The 24,713-nt window shown below is 35.2% G+C and overlaps 3 protein-coding genes across 6 annotated transcripts; 1 reads left to right on the top strand and 2 right to left on the bottom strand.

Moving 5' to 3' along the window:
• Nucleotides 1-1,303: 1,303 nt before the first annotated feature.
• On the top strand, nt 1,304-5,470 carry LOC106415462 (TBC1 domain family member 15-like). Of its 2 annotated transcripts, none has more exons than XM_048747530.1 (15): nt 1,304-1,508; nt 1,690-1,863; nt 1,934-1,985; nt 2,069-2,176; nt 2,416-2,500; nt 2,603-2,657; nt 2,746-3,192; nt 3,407-3,466; nt 3,673-3,771; nt 3,856-3,966; nt 4,133-4,204; nt 4,293-4,409; nt 4,581-4,730; nt 4,848-4,948; nt 5,061-5,470. In XM_048747530.1, exons 1-15 carry the CDS (start codon nt 1,446-1,448, stop codon nt 5,383-5,385), a joined length of 2,019 nt encoding a protein of 672 aa, XP_048603487.1. In that variant the 5' UTR covers nt 1,304-1,445; the 3' UTR covers nt 5,386-5,470. The 2 variants fall into 2 exon arrangements, with proteins under 2 accessions (XP_048603487.1, XP_048603488.1); XM_048747531.1 differs by having other exon boundaries at nt 1,361-1,603.
• A 52-nt stretch (nt 5,471-5,522) lies between these two features.
• On the bottom strand, nt 5,523-6,913 carry LOC106415463 (transcription factor MYB82). Its single transcript, XM_013856182.3, has 3 exons — nt 6,313-6,913; nt 6,088-6,217; nt 5,523-6,018 (listed from the first exon to the last, which is right to left on the bottom strand). The coding sequence occupies exons 1-3, from the start codon at nt 6,533-6,535 to the stop codon at nt 5,670-5,672; spliced, it is 702 nt and encodes a 233-aa protein (XP_013711636.1). The 5' UTR covers nt 6,536-6,913; the 3' UTR covers nt 5,523-5,669.
• Nucleotides 6,914-8,309: 1,396 nt separating this feature from the next.
• LOC106416341 (salicylate/benzoate carboxyl methyltransferase) lies at nt 8,310-23,888 on the bottom strand. Of its 3 annotated transcripts, XM_048747529.1 has the most exons (6): nt 23,794-23,855; nt 12,616-12,676; nt 10,028-10,125; nt 9,379-9,771; nt 8,824-9,081; nt 8,310-8,739 (listed from the first exon to the last, which is right to left on the bottom strand). In XM_048747529.1, the coding sequence occupies exons 3-6, from the start codon at nt 10,037-10,039 to the stop codon at nt 8,386-8,388; spliced, it is 1,017 nt and encodes a 338-aa protein (XP_048603486.1). In that variant the 5' UTR covers nt 10,040-10,125; nt 12,616-12,676; nt 23,794-23,855; the 3' UTR covers nt 8,310-8,385. The 3 variants fall into 3 exon arrangements, with proteins under 3 accessions (XP_048603486.1, XP_048603483.1, XP_048603485.1); XM_048747526.1 differs by lacking the exon at nt 12,616-12,676 and having other exon boundaries at nt 10,002-10,125; nt 23,794-23,888; XM_048747528.1 differs by lacking the exon at nt 12,616-12,676 and having other exon boundaries at nt 23,794-23,884.
• Nucleotides 23,889-24,713: the final 825 nt, after the last annotated feature.

Below are 24,713 nucleotides of genomic sequence, written 5' to 3'. Positions count from 1 at the left end.
ATGACTCAACTGGTGAAAGAAAGCTTTGGTGCAAGTGATGCTGTGACAAAAGGTTGTCCTCAAAACCCAAGTGAACAACATCGGTAGAAAAAAGGAGAAACCAAATGAATACCGAAGATAGCTATGGTTGTTGTCTCTCGAACCAATTAGGAACATACGTCCTTGGTGGCACACCTCACAACCACCTTTCACTCGATCTGAGAGGAGAGCTCTATGAAGAACCTTGGAGTAAGCCGATAGAGGAAAACGACTGGAGCGAGGTAAAGAGGCAGGAACGGTGACTGCAGATTCGGGTGCAGCTGACGGCTAATAGGAGACCCAAAGCCCCTAAGATAACGCAGACTCCTCTCGCCTCGCCGGATTCTAGAGGAATCAAAGACACATGTGATATCCGACTATGCAGTGGAGTAGTCCAACAAATCCAAATACACCGCGAAAGGAGGCAAAACGGGAACATCATAGAGATGAGGCGGAGGTGAACATTGCGGGAGTTTCGTGGGTTCTGTCACAGCGCCAGGAGCACCGAAGAAGCTAGGCGAAAGCGAAGATCGAGATCAAAAGTGTTAGGATTCGAGAGAGAATTTAGGGTCGCATCCGTTAAGCCGTTTGGTTCTTTCTTCTTATAATGATACACACTTGGAAAGTCGTTTTGGCATGAATACTTTTAATAATGATTTTGTCCATGCATACCAGGAGCCATAATACTAATACAATTGTATGTTCAACCCGACTTTCAATCGACGACAAGAATACAATTTGATAATCTATAAATATTATTATTTGCGAAGTTATTTTTCGCATTAGATCTCTCACATTAAAAGTTAAACTGATTAATATCGTTATACCCTTAATGAAAATATATAAATTACCTACAAAATAAAAACGAATTTAAATTATTTTGATTAGATAAGTGATAAAATTAATAATATTAATAATTATCCAAAATTTTAAAGAATATTTTAAAATAAAAAGATAATGCTTATATATACTATGTTGTTATATGAAAATATCTTTTAGCAAAAAGATAAAAATTAAAAGAAAAAACAGAAAACACATAACTAAATTTAATAAAATATATTTTTTTAATTTTATATAATTGAAAATTTCAAATAAAAAAATAAAAAATAAATTGTTTAAAAGATAAATAATAATTTATCATTATAATATTTTAATTGGTAAAAAAATTTATTAATAAGTAATTGACCTAGTTTTTATATTATTTTGGAACAAATTTCAGATGTTACTAGTTTGCAAATTAACTCTCTTTTTTTTTGTTTTATTTGCAATAAAAGCCTTTTATCTGCACACGTAATGGAATCGATTCTCAACGCGCCTGTAGCTTCCTTAACGCACTCTTTTTTTTTTACTTTGTCTAGAGGGTAATCGATCTCTTCTTCTCCTTCTCTCGTCTCTCTCTCTCTCTCTCCTCGTGAAATCAACCGAGCATGGAAGCATCGGAGCTACATGATCTCTCCGACGACGCCGACTACGCTGCCTCTCAACTACAAGTTTGCTCTTCTCTCACTCCTCCTTTTCCCTTAACTTTCTATTTCGCAAATCTCTGCAAGTCAATCGCAATCGCAATCGCAATCGGATTCTTGTTGTACAAACCTAATCGCTATGAATCTCTCCGCGAATTCGTGTTTCTTCGTTTGATTACGTTTCTATCGCTTCTGATTATTGCTTCAGGGATCGGCTAGCATGATGCGGTGCGACAGTGATAAGAGAAGTAGATCTAGTGATCCCGACGCCGCTGAATTGATATATTTGAAGGACAACGTCGCAATTCATCCCACACAGTTCGCATCGGAGAGGATCAGTGGTCGTTTGAAGTTAACCAAGCAAGAGTCTCTTCTCTTCCTGGTAATCTTTTGATTGCTTCATGTACAGTTTTGTATTCAGTTGCTTACTCGTTGATATTTTGTATGGCTAGTCGTGGATTCCGTACAAGGGACAAACCTCTAATGCAAAGTTATCAGAGAAAGGTATATTCACTTGATTCCTTGGAACTAAATTAGCATCAAGAAAATGCCTTGAACTTGGTTTTTAGTTTCTCTATCTTTTGTAGACAGGAATCTTTATACCATCACAGCAGTTCCATTCACTGAAGTTAGGTCCATCAGGCGGCACACTCCTCCTCTCGGATGGCAGTATGTCATCGTTGTGCTCTCTTCTGGTAAATTTACAAGACCTTTAGACTCTTGCTGCTGCTTTTGTTGAGATGGATACTTGGTTTACCTCTGGTAGACTCTTGGTTTTATAAATGAATACTAAAGTAATCTTAATTAAGATATGTGAAATTTAAATTAGTGAAAAAGCCGTGGTATTCCTAGTTGGCTTTGACACTAGTAAACGGGATGTGATTCTCTTTTCCTTTCTCTGGAAACTGTTAATTTGTTACGAAATGACCTGCAGGACTTGCATTCCCGCCTCTGTACTTCTACAACGGAGGAGTTAAGGAGTTTCTAGCCACAGTGAAGCAACATGTTCTTCTTGCTAGGTTTGTCCCTGATGTGTGATGTTTATTTAGTATGGAACTGGATGAGTCGTTACATAGTTTTGCCGGAAATAATATAGTCTTACATAAGCTTACCTTTTATAGGTCAGCAGAAGATGCAAACGTGTTCATTGTGAATGATTTTCAGAGTCGCTTGCAGGTAACTATAACAAATCATCTCATGTTGTGTGGAGTGATCATTTTGGTTTATCTTATGGGCTAATATATTTTATGGTAATATCCATCAGAAAACTCTTTCTTCATTGGAGTTGCCAAGTTCATTGCCTGTTGCAAGTGGACAATCTACATACCCATTAGATGAAGTATATTCTAATGAAAATCAAGGGGGAACAAGTGCAGGTATCGACAACAGAGTTTCTAATGTTTCCCAGTATGGATTGAGGAAGCAGAAGAGTCATGATCCTACTCGTGATCTTTCAATTCATCTTCTAGAGAAGTTTTCTCTGGTTACTAAGTTTGCTCGAGAAACAACAACTCAGTTGTTTTCTGAAAACAATGGCTTTGGTTCCGCCGGCAAGAGATGGAATAACCAGCCCGTGCATAGTTATCCCGAAAAGCTGTCAAATATTGTTGAGGAAAAACATGATCAAAACCCTCATAGTTATCCTGAAAAGGAGCATCTCAATGATGAAGAAATTTATAATGACATTGATGTCCCTGCTGATCCCTTAGAGGTAAGGATAATATTTAGTTTATGTTTTTGTTATAAGCATTAGCATGTTGGTAGAAATTCTGTCCGTATATTGTGAATCTTCCTTTGCGCCATGATGCAGCATCTAGTTTTCTTCTGTGTTTTGTAAAGATTATCATTTATCTTAAATCTTTGGGGTAAAATCGCACTTATGAATTTGTTATAGATTATGCCATATAACTGTTCCTCCTTTGCAGTTTAACAAGTTGAGTTTGGTGTGGGGAAAACCAAGGCAATCACCAATGGGGTCTCAAGAGGTAAGAACTTTCAAATGCTGTGTTTCATCTTTTTACTAAATGGTAGAGAAGAAATAGTATATCTCCAAGCATTATGGTGAAGTTTAAAATAACGACTTAGTACCCTGTTATAAGATATGTTTTAATTTTTGTTTGCTAAGTGTGTACGCATAAATTTCTCGTTTTTCTATCATTTGTTTAAAAAGAAACTTCTTCTGGGTTCTCAGTTCACAGCATTCTTGGATTCTGAAGGACGAGTTGTTGAATCAAAAGCTCTTCGAGAGAGAGTTTTCTATGGAGGCATTGAGCACCATTTGCGAAAAGAGGTGAACTTTTCTATTTCAGATGAAATTCGAATTTAGGCTTTGCGTAAGTATATGCAGATTGATAACTTAGGATCACAATTACAGGTCTGGCCCTTTCTCTTGGGATATCATGCATATGAATCAACGTATGCAGAGAGAGAATATCTTCGATCTGTCAAACAGATGGAATATGCAACCTTGAAACAGCAGTGGCAGGTTCGTTCATCATAATTTGATATCTTTCAAAATCACTTAATATTGGCTATATAGTTACTTGGCAGAAAAATGGCTGAGCTAGTTATATAAAACTGAGGCGTTCCTGGACCAGTTTATTTCCCTCATGTTCAATGGCATTCTTAACAAGTATTTTTTTTTCTAACAGAGCATCTCCCGCGAACAAGCAAAAAGGTTCACAAAATATCGGGAGAGGAAGGGGCTGATAGATAAAGATGTGGTAAGAAGAGTTTGAGAATCTATTTTATGCATGCAGACTCATCGAATTCCTATTGAGCTAAATGCCTTGTTTATTTCTTCTTCTGCAGGTAAGAACTGATAGGTCATTTGAGTACTATGAAGGGGATGATAATCTGAATGTCAATATCATGCGTGATATTTTGTTGACCTACTCCTTCTACAATTTTGACCTCGGTTACTGCCAGGTACTGAGTTACAAGTTGGCTGTGTCCATACTGTTAGTTTCCATTTTGTTTTGAGTGTCTCCACTAAGTGTATACGCGGGAATGCTTGGACAGTCATCTATTCTGGCTTTTGCATTGAATATTCCCACTGTGATTTAACTGACAAATGTTTTTGTGGTTTTTACTTGTTAGGGAATGAGTGATTATCTGTCTCCTATCTTGTTCGTGATGGAGGATGAATCAGAAGCCTTTTGGTGTTTTGTGGCATTGATGGAACGCCTTGGACCCAACTTTAACCGTGATCAGAATGGGATGCATACTCAGCTCTTTGCACTCTCAAAGGTTTATAATTTTGGCTCGACAGCACCTCTGCGTTTTATATTTCTTCCTTTCTATCAGCATTCAGCATTAATTTTTGGGATCTGAATCTGGAGCCTTTTCATTTTCACTGTCCAACAGCTGGTGGAGTTGCTCGATAGCCCACTGCATAATTACTTTAAGCAGAATGACTGCTTGAATTACTTCTTCTGTTTCCGCTGGATCCTGATACAATTTAAAAGGTTTGTGTATTCTTCTCCACCTTTTCCAGTTTAAAATAATTTGAATACAGTTCCATCACACTTGGAATTTCGTTGGTTGTATTTGACTGTGGTGGAAACGTACATGTATCAGGGAGTTTGAGTACGAGAAGACAATGCAGTTGTGGGAGGTGTTATGGACCCAGTACCTCACAGAACACCTTCACCTCTATGTTTGTGTAGCAATCCTGAAGCGATGTCGCAGTACGATAATGGGAGAACAGATGGATTTCGACACTCTCTTAAAATTCATCAACGAGCTTTCTGGGCATATTGACCTGGATTCCACAGTCAGAGATGCCGAAGCACTTTGCATATGTGCTGGTGAAAACGGTGCTGCTAGTATCCCTCCAGGAACCCCTCCTTCTTTGCCTCTTGATGATGGTATCGTATATTCTCTGGAGGATGATGTTTTGTAAGTCTTACAACTTTCCCTTTTCTTAAGGACATGTTACCAAAATTACGCGCAGTTATTAATTCAATGGACATATGTTTTTTTGTTTTCTTTACTTGAGTGGCAAAAGAGTTTGGTACATGTATTGCACAGGAGTTGATCTTTGATAAGATAAGGATAGGATCCACAATGAATCAGGGCTTATTACAATTCATGATTAATTCTTGCTTAGACTAATTGTATAATATGATTCGCAAAGTCTATGCAAGAATTTATCGCTCAGAGATAGAATCAGGAAAGTCCTAAAGGCTAAAGCAGAGGAAAGCAATCGGTGAAGGCAAAAGATGGGTCAAACAAAAGAGTGTCTGGGTTATGATGAGCAGTGAGAGGCAGGGGAGATTCTATGCGGGCGAAGAAGTTGGTCTCCTCCATCCAGGTAGTGGTAGTGTCCTCTTCTCCCTCTCCTCCTCCTCCTCCTCCTCCATGGCTTCCTCTCACTTCTGTAGACATAACTGGCTTGTCGACCCATGGAGAGGCTTCCACTGATTCAGTTGCATTTTGTTTCCTGGAACTGGATTTCTTGTTCAAATGGGTATTCCAGTAGTTCTTGACTTCGTTGTCAGTCCTACCCGGAAGGCGACCTGCGATCAACGACCATCTGGTGGTAGAAAAGAATTAAGTTAATCTTTGAGAAAGTGATGATGAATGGTAAAAGAAGAGGAAATACCGGTTGCCGAGAAGCTTATGCATGCGGATGATGAGGTCTTGTTCTTGAGGCGTCATGCCTCCTCTTTTGATGTTTGGTCTTAGGTAGTTCTTCCATCTCAACCGACAGCTTTTACCTCCTCTCTTCAATCCTGAAACAGAAGAAAACATATTCCTAATCTTCCCAAAACTTCAACACTCTGATTCTGGAGTAAATGAAACGTATGTGGAAAGTTTGAATTCGGACCGGATCTACGAGAGATGTCTGCCCAGTTTCCTTCTCCATGAGTGTCGATATAGCTTCGAAGTATCATGTCTTCTTCAGGTTTCCACAACCCTCTTTTAACATGAGTCTTCCTTTCTTCTTCCCTTTTCTCCATCCTTCTTTGCCCTCCACAGTTTGAAAGTGAGGCGGTGTTTGCTATAAAATGCACATAACGTGCGCGAGTTTCCAGCTTTAGTTCTAACATGTGGGGACTATCTATTAAAATTATTGAAGGGATAAAGACTACTTTTCAAACAGTGAAACTACTGTAACGAAGGCAAACATATAATCAAGGCAGATCAAGGGTTGGAGATTTCCATCAACCTCGATACCTGCTCAACTCCATATACCCACTCACTCTCTTTCTTCAATCACACTGATATTTTATTCCTTCCTCTCTATACCAATACCAGTACCAATACCCACCTCTTTTCTTTATCACTGTAGAAACATCTACATTAGAGCTTAGAGGCCCTTGCAGAAATTCAAAATTGTTTATTCAAATAAGTTATTAACCATATTGTTCTTTCTAAGTTTTTGTTTCAACACACTTGAAAAGAGGAAAACAACATGTGCGTTTGAGGGGTTCTTTATCACTGAAAAAGATAATGACATGCAGTTTCATTGTTTTGCTCAAAATGGTTGTTCGGCCGTGCATGCCCTAGACTAGTGCATACCATTGGATAACAAAATTAATATCCAACATACAAAGAGCAAAGAAACAATATTTTCGAAGTTTACAAAAAAAAGATATATTCAACATATTAATTAACCAAAAGAGACACTGAATGATCTATACACATCTACATTCCTTTTTCTTCTTTTTTTTTTTTTTTATATGTTTAGAGATAATAAATTTTACAGAAGTCGTTAGTTGTTCTGATATGGCTTCATATATATATATATATATATATATATATGTGTGTGTGTGTGTGTGTGTTTATCGAATACGAACAATATAATTAATGTGCAATAGGGTACCGTCACTTTCTCAAATAAAAAGAAAAAAGAATATTGCTATATAACCAGTTACAAAAAAAAAAGAATATTGCTATATATTTCGTTTACAAAAAAAAAAGAGTATTGCTATAGAGGTCCTAAAAGAACAATATCAATACGAGATGAGGTTTTGTGTAAATGTAACCAATGTGGAATCAAACATTATTTGTGTGTTCCACAGAAAAAAACATTATTTGCTTTCAAAGTAAATCGTGTAACAAAATAACTGGGCCATCGAGAAAATAACCCTGGGAAACAAGCCAACAAAATGAACGAGCTCAAAACGAAACCTGTGGATAATATGTCATGTGTACAGACAAGCTAGATAGTCTCTAGGGCTGGCATAAAATCCAGAACCCGAGATCTGAACTGAAAAACCCGATCCGTTATCCGATCCGAAATATAAAAAACCCGAACATGTTTTGTAAGGTGTTTTAAAACTTACTGGAACCCAAGATGTTATTAACCGAACCCAAACGACTAATATGAAAAATCCAAAATTATAGTCAATATAAATATTTGAAATACATATACATATATCGATGTATATAAGTATTTTCAAATACTCAATTCAATATTTATGTTGATATGATATATAAAAATAAATATTTAAATTTTAGATACTGTAACTACCCAATTATTTATAAATAAGTACTTCGAAATTTGCTCGTTGAAATATCAAGTCTACTCTATCTATAAGATAATGCATATTGTCTACAAACAATGTTTGTTTTCGTGCTTGATTTAACATATTACTGTTATTTTATTCAATTTGATGTGTGTTAGATTAAATTCTATTCAATTTAAGTATTTTTTTATGTTTTGCTTTAAAATTTGTTTTTTACTTCAGATATATCCGAATCAAATTTATATAACTCAAAGTGGTAACTTTATGGATTTTAGGATGTAATACAAATTTGAACCGAACCCGAAGTGTTATTATCTAACCCATTCATACTAATAAAATATTAGAATATGACTTAGGAGCGTACACCTGAAAATATGAAAATTCAAAATACCCTATTTGAATCCTAACAATGAGAGTAAGAACTAGAGTTATTTCCGAATCAATGAAACGACTAGAGTTACAGTAGTTTTGATCTTGCAGCTAGCATGCTGAGACGCATGATGCGCATACTTGCTAAACAGTGTGTCGATATTGATGGAATCTCCAAAGTGAGCTACGAGCATTGATTCTGTCACTGCTCTTATACAACCAGCTTCTTTTTGTCCTTCTCTACCTGATTGTGAAACACAATCCTCGTAACTGTGGCCGAGATCAAATCCATGTGTCTCCAAGTCGTTTATTTGGAAGGATCCTTCTTCTCTTATTATCTCCTTAACTTCTTCCTTGGTCGGATCATAAAAAGGGATTTTGAACGAATTCACTTTTGATGCACTCAGAAGACCCTATAAAAAAATCATGACAAGATTAAATCTTTGAAATCATGCGTACGTGAACATATCCAAATATGGATATTTTTTCCTTGATACCTCCAAGACTAAGTCACGGAGAGAGTTGGATAATAATGTCCAGCAATGACAACAATCCCTATACAATGGATCATCAATAGTGTTTCTGCCCATGATTGTAAGAATCACTCGTCCATTAGAAACCATCTCTTCCGACCGCACTTTCAGAAATGTTGAGAAATCTCTTTGGAATTGATTCAAGTAAGCAATGTAGTTACTTAGAGGACTTGAAGCTGTTATGTACACATTCATGTTGTTCTTCTCGAGTCTGTCCGGAACCTTAAAGTCCAAAAATCAAATAGTTATATACAATAGAAACTCTAGAAATTAATACTCGATAAATAAAAATTTATCGATTCCGAGTTGGACCAAATTGAAATATATCACAAATCGATAAAATAATAGTTTTATAAATTTTATGTAAATATATTGTCCCACTAGAATCATAAATGCATAATTTAGTTTATATAAGTTCTTAATTGAATTTTTATAAATTTATAAAATACCATAGTTTCAACATGATTAATATATAGAGTTTTACTGTATTACAGTATGCAGAAGTTTAATATAAAATACCTTAGAGAGGAAATGAATACTGTAAACTGAATGTACCAAATGGAGAGAATTGCGAGGGAAAAGCCTAGAGTAAAAAGAACCAGGGACTCCAGATATGAAGCACGATCCTTCACTTGTCACTTTTTTCTTGAAGAGAGCTATGAGCTTGAAAACTGCGTTGAAATCGTTACTAGGGAGATCATTCAAACAACATTCTATCTCTGTCTGTTTTTGGTTTCGTTCTTGACATAGAAAATTGATTGCATCGACAATCTCAGACATCACTAGAAACGTGTTTTGTCCCGACGAACACCCAAAATCTGCGACTTTGACAGATTCAGGAAAGTCCAGGTTTGCGAACATTTCCTTTGTGTTTTTAACCAAGACCGGCTTGGTCATTGATAAAACTCTTCTCTGAATAAACAAAGAGTGACAAAGAAATCAAGATATTGCTTAGGATTTCGGAGATTATAAATATGTTCTCAGGCTTATCTTATTAAAAAAAAACTTATAACATTATTAACGTATGTACTGAATTAAAAAAAGGTATGCAGTGAATTGCACCCAAAAAAAATATGTAGTGAATTCTTCTAATTTAGGACTGTTTTTTTTAATTAAAAAAATTATATGGAAGATGGAAGAACCGTAATAAGAGAATTGGCGGAGTAACTCTTATCTCCATCACCACCGTTCATGCATAGAGCACTCACATAAGGATATTTACTACTATCCTCTCCATCGCCATTATTTTCACTTTTACCATTACACCTGCATCAGACACAAAAACTAGTTTAAGATCGTGCCATGCGCAATAATTTTTTATTTAATAGATAAAATATATTTGGCGTATATGATAAAATTATTAAATAGTATAGTTTGAAGTGTGTTGTTAGATATTGTGTAAAAGTAAACCCTGTTCAAATTTTATATAATATTTTATGTTCTTTGACATTATATTTTGAGGTATGTTTTTATTAATAATATTAGTAACTGATCTGGGAATATAATATATTAGTTCTAGTGAAAGAATAATGGTTTTTATACTAGTTAGGTCCTAGATTGGGGAACCTTTGTTAGTGAAGGAAAATATAGTGGATTACATTGGATATAGAAAAAGTCTAAAAAGGTTAGAGAAATAACTACTAAAATATTCTTTAGAAATATTTGTATATATATATATCTTTAGAAATATTTGTATATAAATATTTAGTGAATCAAATTTAGAGAAATAACTACTAAAATATTCTTTAGAAATATTTGTATAGGTATATCAACAATATAATACTTTATTTTTAAGTAATAGTAGATTTTGACGTGGATTTTCAAAGTTCAAAATTATTTTTCTTACAAAATTGTATTTCATTGCATCCATAATTTATGTAATTTAAATTTTACATAATTTCTTTAAATTTGTATACATTATTTGATAAAATGTTAAGTATGAATTTTAAGAAAAATATAATTACTATTATATATATATATTTTATTCATTTAAATATTTTAAAATTAATTGAAAATAATTAATGAGAAATGTCATTTTGTAGTTTTATTAAATTTATAAGTTTATATTTAATTTTTAAAATTTGAAATAAATCATAAACATTAATAATGTTAATATATTTATATTTTATATTTTTGAAAAGTAAAATTTTAAAACTAATTGCACAAGATAATATTTATATTTATCCTGTTAAAAACTCTTACTATAAACTAATAAAGTACTGCAATTTTAACATCTAATGCATTGATTTTTTTTTTGTATTTGATAGTCAATTTTTGTTTAAAAAATATAAAAATAAATTATATAATATTAAAAATAAATAATTTTTTATTTGGTGTCCTGTTGGTTTAGTTTATTTTTAACAAATGAATTTTTAAACCGAGAAATATACATTTGAGGAAATTTTAATTTTACCACAATTTGATAAAAAAAAATACAAATTATCTCTTAAAAGATAACCATTTTTACAAATACCTTAAATTTGTAGTAAAATATTAAATTAACTCTCCTGAATCATTTATAAATTTTTCGTAATAATTTATAAAATACTTATAAAAATTTATAAACCCAACCTCACCCTTTAAATATTAAAATCTCAACAATATTAAATTAAATTTCTATATATTTTACCATTGGTTAAATTTTGTTTAATATTATTAAATATAATTTAGTTAAATGTGTTTGTAAAAAATGTCTTCTATTTGATTAATATAATGCATTATTAATGAAATAACCCGTAAAAATATCTAATTATAAACATATCAACGGTAAGTTGTTTTACTATATTATAAAATAATAAAAAATATCAGCTAATTTTAATATTATATTTTTATCAAGTAAATATGTACTTATATAATTTTAATACCAAATTTGAAATATTATATTGTAACTAATTATCATTGATTTAATATTTTTTAATTATATTATATTATAAAATCTTAATATTTTTTATTTTGTGTTTATATATATTTTAATTTAATTTCATAAGTTAATAATAAATTAATATTTTAAGCTATTTAATTATATTTAATTTAATATTTAATAATGCTAGAAATTTATCTATAAATGATTATAAACTTATATTGTATATATAAGTCGTAGTTAAATTATTATTAATGTATATTAATTATTTAATAATAATTTAGAAAATATTTATATATTTATAAATATTTTGTACTTTAAAATTATATTTATATTATTCTTTAAGATATAGTGAGATTTTATTAGTTTTCAGTTTTAGAAAGATCTCTATAAATATTTTTAATTATTTTATTTTAGAAATATATAAATATTTAGTTGAATAACTAAGTTGTTAAACAACATATTATGGTGCATGTTTAATATAAAAATAGAAATTTGGTAATATTACACAGTAGACTAAGATTGTTTCCAAATTGTGTTTCTGTTTCAATAGTTTTGATTCAAAATTTTATATACTAAAAAAAAGAAATTTGAGAAACAATTTGATCAATAATTCCCATATTGCCCAGGGTGTCTTGTGATTCCTAGAAATGTTAGGAATGAGAGAGCTAGTAATTAATAATTATCATTTGATTCAAAAATGATTTGAAATTTCTTCGAGAACTGTACTTTCTTTTCTTTTTCAAAATATTATCAGATTTCGTTTATATCTTTGGATTCTGGTAATGGATGCAAGGTGATGATATTTTTAGATTCTTGTAATGGAAACAAGGTAATAACTTCTCTTATTTTGTATGTGTGGATAATTTAGTTATTAATAGAAGAAAATACTTAACCTGAAATAAGAAAGAGAAATCATTTATATCAGAGCAAGAACAAAGAGGTGATGTGGACTCCCTGGAAATCATGGAAAAGCTTTTACAAGTTATTGATGATAATCATAGAAAGAAATTAGCTAATAAGTTTCCACTTTAAAAAAGATAAGAAAATTAAAAAGATAAGAAAATTATTTGTAGAAAAAACAAAAGAACTCCTTTTTCAAAAAATCAACAACAAAAGAACTTGAATTAGAGAGACGATGCAGAGGTGGCAATAAACCATTCACCCACTATATATTTATAGTGGAAGCTTCATTAAATATCTCAAACGGGGGAGGGGGGGATGAGAGCCGCCAATTGCGCATGGAATTTATAAATTTTCCGGAGCCACTTGACCCCTTTACCTTTGGCCATAGATAGGCCCTTACAGCACACACATATATATACCACTACAGGAAAACCGAAAGGATACCGAGGGAAAAAATTGTCGGAATTTAGTCGGAATAACGTTATTCCGACGACATACCGACGAAACAAGTCCTCGGAAATAATTCCTCGAAATTTCTTCTTTCCTCAGAAATCCCTCGGAATTTTCCGACGAAATTCCGAGGAAACAAATTTCCGAGGAAATTCCGAGGATCACTAGTTTGTCGGAAATCTCCTCGGAATATACCGAGGGAGAACTTCGTCGGGATATTTCCTCGGAAGTTCATCGATCGATCGGAATATACCGAGGGATATCTTCCTCGGAATATTCCGAGGAACATGTCCCTAGGAATAGTCCTAGGAAGATATCCCTCGGTATATTCCGAACGTTTTTTTATAAACAGATCGATCGATGGATATATGTCCAAAAACGCATCGATCGATCGAGTAAAAAATATAAATAATTTCCTCGGAATGTAAAAAATATTAATTTTTTTTAAAAAAATAAAATTTTTGAAATTTAAATTCGAAAATATAAAATTAAAATTAAAATTGAAATCATATTAATTAATATTCAAAGTTTCACAAATAAAAATAAAACATTCCGAGTTTTTGGAAAAAAAAAAACTACGGGTCTGGCACGTCCGGGAACACCTCGTTCGGGTACATCCTCTGCATCATCTCCATCATTTGCTGGTTCAGCCTCCTCTGTGCCTCATAGCCCGCCTGTTGAGCCGCCATCTGGGTCTCCAACAAAGATATGCGATCATCCTTGTCCTTCAACTGAGCCGTAAGTACTTCTGGATCAACAAAGGGCGGTGGTGCAGAAGAAGGAGGAACCGACCGGGTGCGACGACCCAAACCGACCAAACGTCCCTTCTTCTTTGGAACCGACTGAATAGAAAATAGCCAAATTTAGAAATTTAAACCAAGAAATAAATGAATTGAACTTTAAAAAAAAAAACTTACGGATTCAACGATTTCGTTGATTCGAAACCGGGACAAGTTGGTCGAAGCCGTCGAAGCGTCATCCTCGGTTTGAAGCTGAGACACTTCGTCTACCACCTGAGTTTGGACCAGGTCGACCACGTCCCTCACAAGACCGTCATCAATCTGGCCGGTGTTCTTGTTGGTATACGCCCTCCTCATTAGGGCGTGATCATCAACCGGCTCCCCATCATTTTCTTCCGCCTTGAAAAAAAACATAAATTAAAGAAACATTAGAAATTAGAAGAAATGCACAATAAATTAAAATTCTGAAACTCAAATAATTGAAGAAAAAGCGGTTGAACTTACCATGCGATCTCCCAGAGTGGCAATAGATTGAGCACCCAAGTTATGCTTGTAGATGCCCTTCCCTTTACGGTCGCTCCTGCGGTTGGTGGAGTTGGTGGAAGAAGTTTCTTTCGTCTCTTCCTTATCCCAATGCGCACACAACTCCTTCCAGACCGTGTCGTTCATCGACTTTGGGACCTTTTAATAAAAAAAAAGAAAATAGTTTAATAAATTAAAAAATAGTTTAATAAATTAAAAAATTGTTTAATAAATTAAATCGAACCTTATTGATTTCCCACTTCTTCTTCCACTCGTGGATCTGCTTCCCATAGTTGTCCATAACTTTATGGACGAAGTGGTGATAGATAAAGAGCGTCTCATCGGAATTCCAGTTGAACTCTTGCTGAAAAAAAAACACAATTAGTAGAAAATTTATATTAAAGATTAAAAATATAAGTAAAAAATTAGAATACTTACCGCAAACTGACGAAACCACAGAACCTGCTTGTCGGTAGGGAAGTGAGTGAAAGTCGGATGTCCCCTGTCGAGGGCCGAGTACATCATACGGTTGATCCATGCGCTGATCCCGTTCCCGGATCGGTTGAACCTAATAAAAAGAACAAACGGTTAATAATGAATCCAAATTTAAAGAAAAAAAATGTTTAATTACCATGTTTGACCCCGTCCATGTGGATACGGAGTGAGATACGGAAGATGGTCACGACCGGGCTGTTGAACCAACTCCGCAACACTCATCACTCCCGGAGGACCCGGAGGAGCAGGAGCGGATGCAGCAGCGGGAGCGAGAGGAGCAGGAGCGGGTGCAGCAGAGGGAGATGTATGGTTGGAGCTGTGGGGCGAAGGGAAATCCTGAAAATGGCTGGAATCCCGAGACTGGCTCCCCGTACCACCACGACCACGACGCTGTCGAGGCCGGGTCTGATCATCATGAGACCTGTAAATTAAAAAAATATATTTAATAAATACAGAAATATATAAATTAATTTTTTTAAAAAAAAAATCCCAAATAATTTAATCACAAAAAAAGATTTATAGATATTAAAAATATTTAATAAATATATAAAAATAGTTCTAATAAACAAAAAATAGTTTTAATAAATAAAAAATAGTTTAATAATTACAAAAAATAGTTTTAATAATATATATATATATTAAAAATATTTTTAAATCCCAAATAATAGTTTTTAATCACAAAAAAAGTTTTATAGATATTAAATTTTTTTTGTAAAATCCAAAAAATTGAATTTATATTCAAAAAAGATTTTGTAAAATCCAAAAAATCGAATTTATATAGAAAAATCGTTTTGTAAAATACAAAAATCGATTTTATATACAAAAATCGATTTTATAAATACAAAAAAATAAAAAAATTATAAAAAAATTCTAAATCAATTCAACAAAACAAATTATTCAACCAAATCACAATTCTAAACCTATTATACAACCAAATCACAATCCTAACCAATCACCCTAACAAAAATCTATCAAAACTACACAAAAACCTAACAAATAGAACCTAAGAGAGTGGGATAGGGTCCTTACATGATTTGTGTAAGAGAAGGGGGAGATCGCCGGAGATATCGTCGGATTTCAGGGGGAAATCGCCGGAGAGAAGAGAGGAGTCGCGCAGAGGAAGAAGAGAGAAATGGGGAAGAAGAAGGGGCTCGTGGTTATAAAACCTAGGGTCCGACGGACATTATCCGTCGGAATTCCGTCGGAATTCTAATTTCAATTTTTGCGAAATATTTGCCCGGTAAAATGAAAATATTCCGAGGCAATTCCGACGGATAGTAAAATATCCGTCGGAATTTCCTCGGAATATTCCGATGAAATACCGAGGAATTAGTGTTTGGGGTTTCAAAACATCAATTTTTTTGCCTTATTTCATATCTTATACAATTGTAATGCATACCATTGAGGATTCTTTGTATAGATGAGCATAAACCATGAAATAACAAATTTCAAAACTAATTGAAAGTATTCCCTTTACCGTTCATTAAAAGGTATAAGTGTTTCTTTTATGTTGTGGGATTTCGTTCATACAATCGGAAAAGTGTTAATTATACGGTAAGGAACAAATTTTTGACTTCATAATGAACGTAAGACACTTAATAAGGGTTATATAGGTGTTATTCAAACCGCAAAACGTTGTTTTCAGTTTAAAAACCCTATTTCCTCGGAATTTTCTCGGATTATTCCGAGGGAATTCTGAGGAAAACCTCTTCTTCCTCGGAATTCCGTCGGAATATTCCGAGGAAATTCCGAGGAACTAGTGTTTGGGGTTTCAATACGTCAATTTCTTTTTTATAAACAGATCGATCGATGTATATATATCCAAAAACGCATCGATCGATCACTAAGATGGACCAAAGCGTAACAATGTGATCGATCGATTAGATTATCCCATCGATCGATCGAGAATCTCAAGTGTTCCTCAGAATGTCCTCGGAAAATCTCGTAGGTTTTTTTATAAACGGATCGATCGATGTATATATATCCAAAAACGCATCGATCGATCACTAAGATGGACCAAAGCGTAACAATGTGATCGATCGATTAGATTATCCCATCGATCGATCGAGAATCTCAAGTGTTCCTCGGAATATCCTCGGAAAATCTTGTAAGTTTTTTTATAAACGGATCGATCGATGGATATATGTCGGGAAACGCATCTATCGATCACTAAGATGGACCAAAGCGTAACAATGTGATCGATCGATCCGTTTTTGTACAAAAACGCATCGATCGATGCATGTGCGGGAAACAGAAGTATAAGGCAAAACCCGAACTTTTTGGATCAAAACCTCAGAACTCTCATCCCCTCCGATTTCCCCTATAATTCGACCCCCCCCCCCCCTTTTTCTCTCTCTATAATCATCCGATTTGAACAATTTTGGGCTCTATTCCCCTTGATTTTTCGAGCTCTACATGATTCCTACACTCGTTTTCACCCTAAGACAGGTATACTCCGCGAATCTCCACATTCTCAAATCGTGTTCTTGAGCAATTTTTTGGGTTTTGTGAATTTCTTATTTCCGTGTTGATTCCTTGATCAAATATGCATGAAACAGATGTTTAAACATGAAATAGAACACAATTGTCTGTGATCAATGAGTTTGGAACAGGATTTGAGATGATTTAGGGATTGAGAATTTTTTTCAATTTGTTTTTTTTTATCACAACTCGATTTCGCCTTTCATTTTCATGTTGATTTGAGTTCTTAATTGATTATAACCATGTTGAGAGCAAATCGTTGTTGAAATACATATTGGAATGATGAACCTGGGGAATGAACTGATTATGGATTGATGTTCCTTAGCTGAGTCGCTAGTGTTTACTGAACTCGTGTTAGTATTGCGCTGCTTTGAAAAACATATACTGCATACTCACTTGTTTCAAAGATTCTATTTTGTAGAGAATAAAGCGAACGAAAACATCAGCAAAGAAGAACACACAAGAAGAGGGTTCGTCTCAGCGAGAGAAGCAAAGGCCAAAGAAGTGGGATAAGTCTGATACCACCCACTACAACAACATGAAGAAGGTAGCCGTTCCGGCTACACAACTAGCATGTCCTGAGACGATGACAATATTGGAAATCAAATCAGACATTGAAGGGCTGTTCCAGAACATGGGTCTAGGCCAACTATGCAACCTCAACGAACCCACTTATCCGGAGTTGGTACGCCAGTTCATAGCATCCGCATACGTCAGCCATCCCGATGATAGCCATCAGGAAGGTTTTCTGGCATTTGTAGTGCAGAAAGTATACTTTGAGGTATCTTTCACAGACCTCTGCGGACTATTTGGATTGAGTGCAGGGGAGAGGACATCTGGTCTTTATTGGACTTCAGAGCTGTTGAACTTCTGGGAAACGATTGGCACAGGGGTTTATAGATCTTCTCAGGCAAAGGAGTCACTTATCCGGAGCCCAGTACTGAGATATGCCACACGCCTCATTGGCTCATTGCTATACGGGACAACCATAGCCGCATCAGTCACGCAATGAGAGTTGTGCCTCCTGTACCAAGGTGTGAGGCATTTGCTACCGGCATTTGGAAACTCTACATTCCCACCTGCTACTGCCTTCAACATGGGAGCGGTGCTGGCCGCAAACTTAGCAGGATACAAGGGGAAAGTAACCAAATCCAAGAACAATGCATGTGGATTTGGTGCAGTAATTACTCGGATCCGTATACATGTGGGTGTAGACTGCGAGAACCATCAGGTAGCACTGGACAGATCGAACAACATTGCTTGGAACTACCTGGATGTCATTTCTCTAGTAAGTAAGGAGTTCATAGCTGGTCCCCACTCGAGGATCGATCGGGATGGTCCTTACGTCTACGTATTCCAGGACCGAGCGAAGAAAACACTCTACTGCCACCTGCCTCAGATCGGCCTGACTGCTCTACTTTCAGAGGCTGCAGTTGAGTTCCTACCCCCTGCTACCGCACTAGTAGACAAGCCATCCTTCTTCACGCCAAAATATCAGACCAAAGGCAAGGCCGTGGATGATGAAGAAGGAGAAGATGAGGCTGCACAAGCCATTCTAGATGATTCACAACCCCATCAGCTACTCCCATCAGACTCCAGCCAGTACAAGCTGCAAGAGCTTCCACCGAACGCCACTTCGCGCCAGCAACAACATTGGAGAGATCAAAGCATAAAGACAAACAACGACATGCTACACAAGATCTGGGCTGCCATTTCACGTATCAGGCCGTGTCGTTGCCAAAAGGATGATGTAGTTCATCGGGACAACTCTCCATCCAGCTCTGGTTCGGGTTCGAGTGGTACACACAGGGTAAGAAAGAGGTCCAAGAGACCCAAAGATGCAGGAGCTATCACCGGCCAGTATTGCCATTTGATTTCCGACCGCGCTATTTCATTTTCTTTTCTATTCTAACGTTTTATGGTCTTATTTAGGAATCTGCCATAACTTTTTTGGTTAATTTTGAACTTAGTTTTTTTTTTTTTTTTTTTCTTAATTATGAGTTCGTATTTCTTTTACATGGTTTCTTCGTTTTATTTGGTTGTGTTTTGAGTAGTTTTTAATTCGTATTCAGCTTTGCCTTGCTAGATAAACCAAATAACTAATATTCGAGAAAAGAAGTTATATCAAGTGTTCCTCGGAATTTCCTCGGTATTTCTTAAAAAAAAAAATCAATGGTAGTCTGTTTCCGAGTCATCATCACCAGATGAATCTGAATCTGGATCTTGGTGAAACTCTCCAATCACTGGTTCATCCTCTACGTGAACGACGGCTTCCTCTCCGAAGTCGGTTAAATCGACTACAAGGCCAACTCCAGCTAAATCTTCTGCTGCACTTAAGTTGCCGGATGTGCTTCGTTGTAGTGGGTCTTCCAGCTCAGAACTTCCCTGAACTCGGCCTCTCGGGTTGAGTCTTGTAACAGTAACCCATGGATAATCTCTGTTCCTTACCCGGGGGTACTTGATATAACAAACCTGTAACATTTAGAAAAATTATAAATTAATACACATGATGATGAATCATTCTGAATAATTAACATTTAATTACCTGATTGGCCTGAGAAGCAAGAATGAAAGGATCATAATATTGCAGCTTTCGCCTCGAATTTACTGATGTAACACCAAATGCATTTGTTCTCACATCTCGATCTGGAGTGTTGTCGTGCCAATCACAATAGAAAACAGTACAGCACAATCCAACCATGCCCAAATACTTGATTTCCAAAATCTCATGTATGTGTCCGTAGTATACATCATCTCCTGATGCAGAACAAACGCCAGCATCATAAGTCGTACTCGAACGTCTCCTCTTCTGAGTTGTGAATCCTCGAGTACAAAATCTCGGATATGACTTCACAACAAAGTTTGGTCCAACGACCATCTCACGTATCCAATCGTCAAATGTTTCACCTCTGGCCAAACCAACAGACACCTATTAATAGCACATATATATATGTTATATCAATAAATGTGAATTAGTATAAATATGTGATAAAATATATTTTAATTTGTTTAAAGCACTCACATAAGTAAACATCCATCCAGTAAATTCTCTCTGCTTCATTTCTTCTAGTTCGTCCTCTGTGGCGTATCTATACTCGAACCGCTTTTCTGCCATGAAAATCCTGTATATGATGACAATAATGTAATTAATTAAGATTTAAATTTCAACTTGTTAAAATAAAAATTTGTAAGCTCATTTATTTACCTCTCATATTGAAGAACGTCTTCGCAGTTGGTGAGCAAATATGTTTGCAAATGACTGCGCTCCTGCTCAGTAAGTCGACGGTCCTTTGGTTTTCCGCTAAGTCGTCCAACGTCTGTGAAAATGTCTGGAACCGTAACATGATATGTTGCCCGTTCGCCTCTATCATCATGCCGAGCAGGTCTTCTGTTTTTGGTCTGAACTTCTGCTGGAAAGTAGTACTCGGCAAAGTTTGAAGTTTCTTCATTGATCATCTGTGCGACTATAGAACCTTCCACCCTACTTAAATTTTTCACCATCTTCTTCAAATGGAACATATACCGCTCATACAGATACATCCATCTATACTGCACAGGACCACCAAGTTCCAATTCTCTTGCCAGGTGAATAACAAGATGCTCCATAACATCAAAAAATGAGGGAGGAAATATCTTCTCAAGGTTGCACTGAATCACGGCTATGTTAGTCTTCAAATTTTCAATACCTTCAAGAGTCACTGATCTCGTGCATAAATCGCGGAAGAAACCACTTATCCCTGCAATTGCTTCATGAACATTTCGTGGTAATAGTTCCTTGAAGGCGAACGGAAGGAGGCGCTGCATCATTACATGGCAATCGTGGCTTTTCAAGCCAGTAAACTTTCCTTCCTTTCTGTCGATACAGTTACGCAAATTTGATGCGTAACCGTCTGGAAATTCCACATCGTTTGAAATCCAATCAAAGAACGCATCTTTTCCCTCTGCATCAAGTCGGTATATGGGAAAAGGAGCCCTACCATTCTCATCAACATGAAGTTCTGAACGAGCACATATATCGACTAAATCCAGTCTTGACTTCAAATTATCCTTTGTTTTACCTTGAACATTAAGGATCGTGTTCATGAGATTGTCAAAAAAGTTCTTCTCAATATGCATGACATCTAAATTATGCCTTAGCAGATGATCCTCCCAGTATGGCAGATCCCAGAAAATACTTTTTTTGTGCCAGTTATGTAGTTCTCCAACAGCATCTACCGGAAAACGCTCATGTCCACCGACGTCTGGCGTCCTTTCTGCACCAAAATCTCTTAGTTGTATCTTCAAATCTTTCCCACAAATTTCCGGAGGTGGACTGTCAAACACCCTCTTGTTCTTCGTAAACAAATTCCTACTCCTACGATATGGATGATCAGGTGGTAGGAATCTCCTGTGACAGTCAAACCAACACGTTTTCCTTCCGTGTTTTAGTTGGAAAGCATCAGTGTTATCTTGACAATATGGACATGATAGCCTTCCATGCGTTGTCCATCCAGACAACATACCATATGCTGGAAAATCACTTATTGTCCACATTAGTACTGCCCGCATTTGAAAGTTTTCTTTACACGAAACATCGTATGTTTCAGCACCTTGAGCCCATAGTTGTTGCAACTCATATATTAGTGGCTGAAGAAACACATCAAGTGATCTCTTAGGATGCTCTGGTCCGGGAACGAGAATCGAGAGAAACAAAAACTCTCGTCGCAAGCACAAGTTTGGGGGTAGGTTGTATGGTGTAAGAATGACGGGCCATAGAGAATACTGTCTTCCACTCTTGCCAAACGGACTGAAACCATCAGTACATAATCCAAGGTAGACATTTCTTCTCTCATACGCAAAGTCGGGATACTTTGATTGGAATGCTTCCACGCTTTTGCATCTGAAGGATGTCTGATCTCACCATCTGTTGAGTGCTCCGCATGCCATCTCATTGGTTGCGCTGTGCGTTCAGACAGATACAACCTCTGCAACCTTTCCGTCAAAGGTAAATACCACATCCTTTTATATGGCACTGGAACTCTTCCACTCGTATCTTTATAACGAGGCTTTCCACAAAATTTGCATGTAACCCGCTGTTCATCCGCCCTCCAATAAATCATGCAGTTGTCGCTGCATACATCTATTACCTGATACGATAAACCAAGACCAGCTACGAGTTTCTGAACCTCGTAGTATGAACCAGGAGCTACATTATCCTCGGGTAGAATACCTTTTACAAAATCAGCAATCGCATCCACACAGTCTTCAGCCAAATTATAATATGTTTTAATGCCCATCAATCTTGTAGCAGATGATAAAGCTGAATGACCATCTCTGCAACCTTCGTACAATGGTTGCTTTCCAGCATCCAACATATCATAAAATCTCCTAGCTTGTGCATTGGGTAAATCTTCCCCTCTAAAATGATCATTTACCATCTGCTCAGTACCTACACCATAATCTACATCCGTTCTAATTGGTTCTTCTAATCTAACCGCTGGCTGAGGTTCGCTAGTACTACCATGTTCATAATCAGTTTCCCCATGATGATACCAAATTTTGTAACTTCGTGTAAACCCACTCAAATATAGATGAGTCCAAACATCTCACTCTTTAATAACCTTTCTATTTTTACAATTAGAGCAAATACATCTTAACATACCTTTTTTTGCTTCCGGTTGTCCGTGAACTAACCCCATGAATTCGGTTATACCTCGTTGGTATTCTTCCGTAAGCAATCTCGTGTTCGGATCCAAATGAGGTCGATCGATCCAAGAACGAAAATAATTTGAAGAAGACATATTTTTTAAGAATCAAATTCGTGTATAAATAGAGTAAGAGGGAGGATGAAGATATGGAGTGAATGAAGAGGAAGAGGAGTGCTTGTATTTATAGTTTAAATCCTGCCGACAGACCGGGGAAATTCCGACGGAATTCCGACGGAAAAGGCTAGTTCGTCGGAATTTCCTTGGAATTTTGTAAAATCCCCCAACGGCTCTCCAACGGCTATAATATTTCCTCGGAATTCATCGGTTTTTTCCGAGGAACACATTTTTCCTCGGAATTTCCTCGGAATATTCCGACGGATTGATATTTCCTCGGAATTCCGTCGGTATATTCCGAGGAAATTCCGAGGAAACCCAATTTTGTGTTTCCTCGGAAATTCCTCGGGATATTCCGAGGATTTCATTTTCCGTCGGAATGTCCGTCAGAATACCGCCGTTTTCTTGACTATATCTTGAATCCGTTGTTAAATATTAAAACGATAACTTTTACAACAAGTATGTTGTTTAACGAGAGCCAAATAGGCGATTTGAAATAAATATCATGATTGTTAGCATGAAATTTATAAATTTTGCGGGGCTACTTGACTCTCATACCCTTGGCCATAGATCGTACACACAAAACTATACTATATACTCAGACATCTTTGTCAAATATATATATATATATATATATATATATATATATATATATATATATATAATAGTAGAGAAATACCTCGAGAAAGGATTGCTATGGACGAATCTTGAATCCATCGTTAAAGATTAAAACTATAACTTTTACAATATGTTGTTTAAGGCGGTTGCAACCTTGCTAACTATATATATAGTGGAAGCTTCATTAAATATCTCAAACGTGAGGTCTTGATTGGCATAGTAGATGATAAAAAAGTAGCAAGATGCTATACAAACAATACGTAAAGCGGTAAGTTCTACTAAACTAATTAATAGAATGATTGGTAAAGCATTAGATATGTTATTTAAAATTATTATAAGAATTAGTATATAATATATTTATTTCTATTGAATATATTTCTAATATATACATATATATATATATATGAATATATAAAATTAAGAATAATATAAAATTATTTTATTTTATTTATAATATTAAAATTATGTTTATATAAAAAATCTTATTTAAAAATAGATTTTACAATTCTAATATATATTCTAAAAAATATTATTGCACATTTAATATAATATAATTGATATTATTAAATTATATTTTAAATGTGAAATAATATGTTTTAAAATATATTTTTTAATTGTAAAATTTATTTTAAAACATAAATTTTATTTTCTAGATATAAAATAATTTTATGATATTATTAAATAAAAAAAATTATTTATATATTTTCCTTAATTTTATAAATTATAAATGCAAATTCTCTAATAAAAACTCTATATGAGAGCATTGATCAAAAAACATTTAGAGAGCATTAGCATTTGTTAAATGCTATTCTAAATGCTTGTCTAGTAAATGTTGATTGGATAATGTAGATCATAATGCTTATGCTAATGGTTTACCAATCAAGACCTATGTGACTATAAATAATCCATAACCAGAGATCGATCTGTGTATCCGCGTGGGTATTAATTTTACATTTTTATACATTGATATTTTTTTTTCAT

This window comes from Brassica napus, chromosome C2, assembly GCF_020379485.1.
Source record: "Brassica napus cultivar Da-Ae chromosome C2, Da-Ae, whole genome shotgun sequence".
Taxonomy (NCBI): domain Eukaryota; kingdom Viridiplantae; phylum Streptophyta; class Magnoliopsida; order Brassicales; family Brassicaceae; genus Brassica; species Brassica napus.
This window is presented reverse-complemented; position numbering and strand designations above follow the sequence as displayed.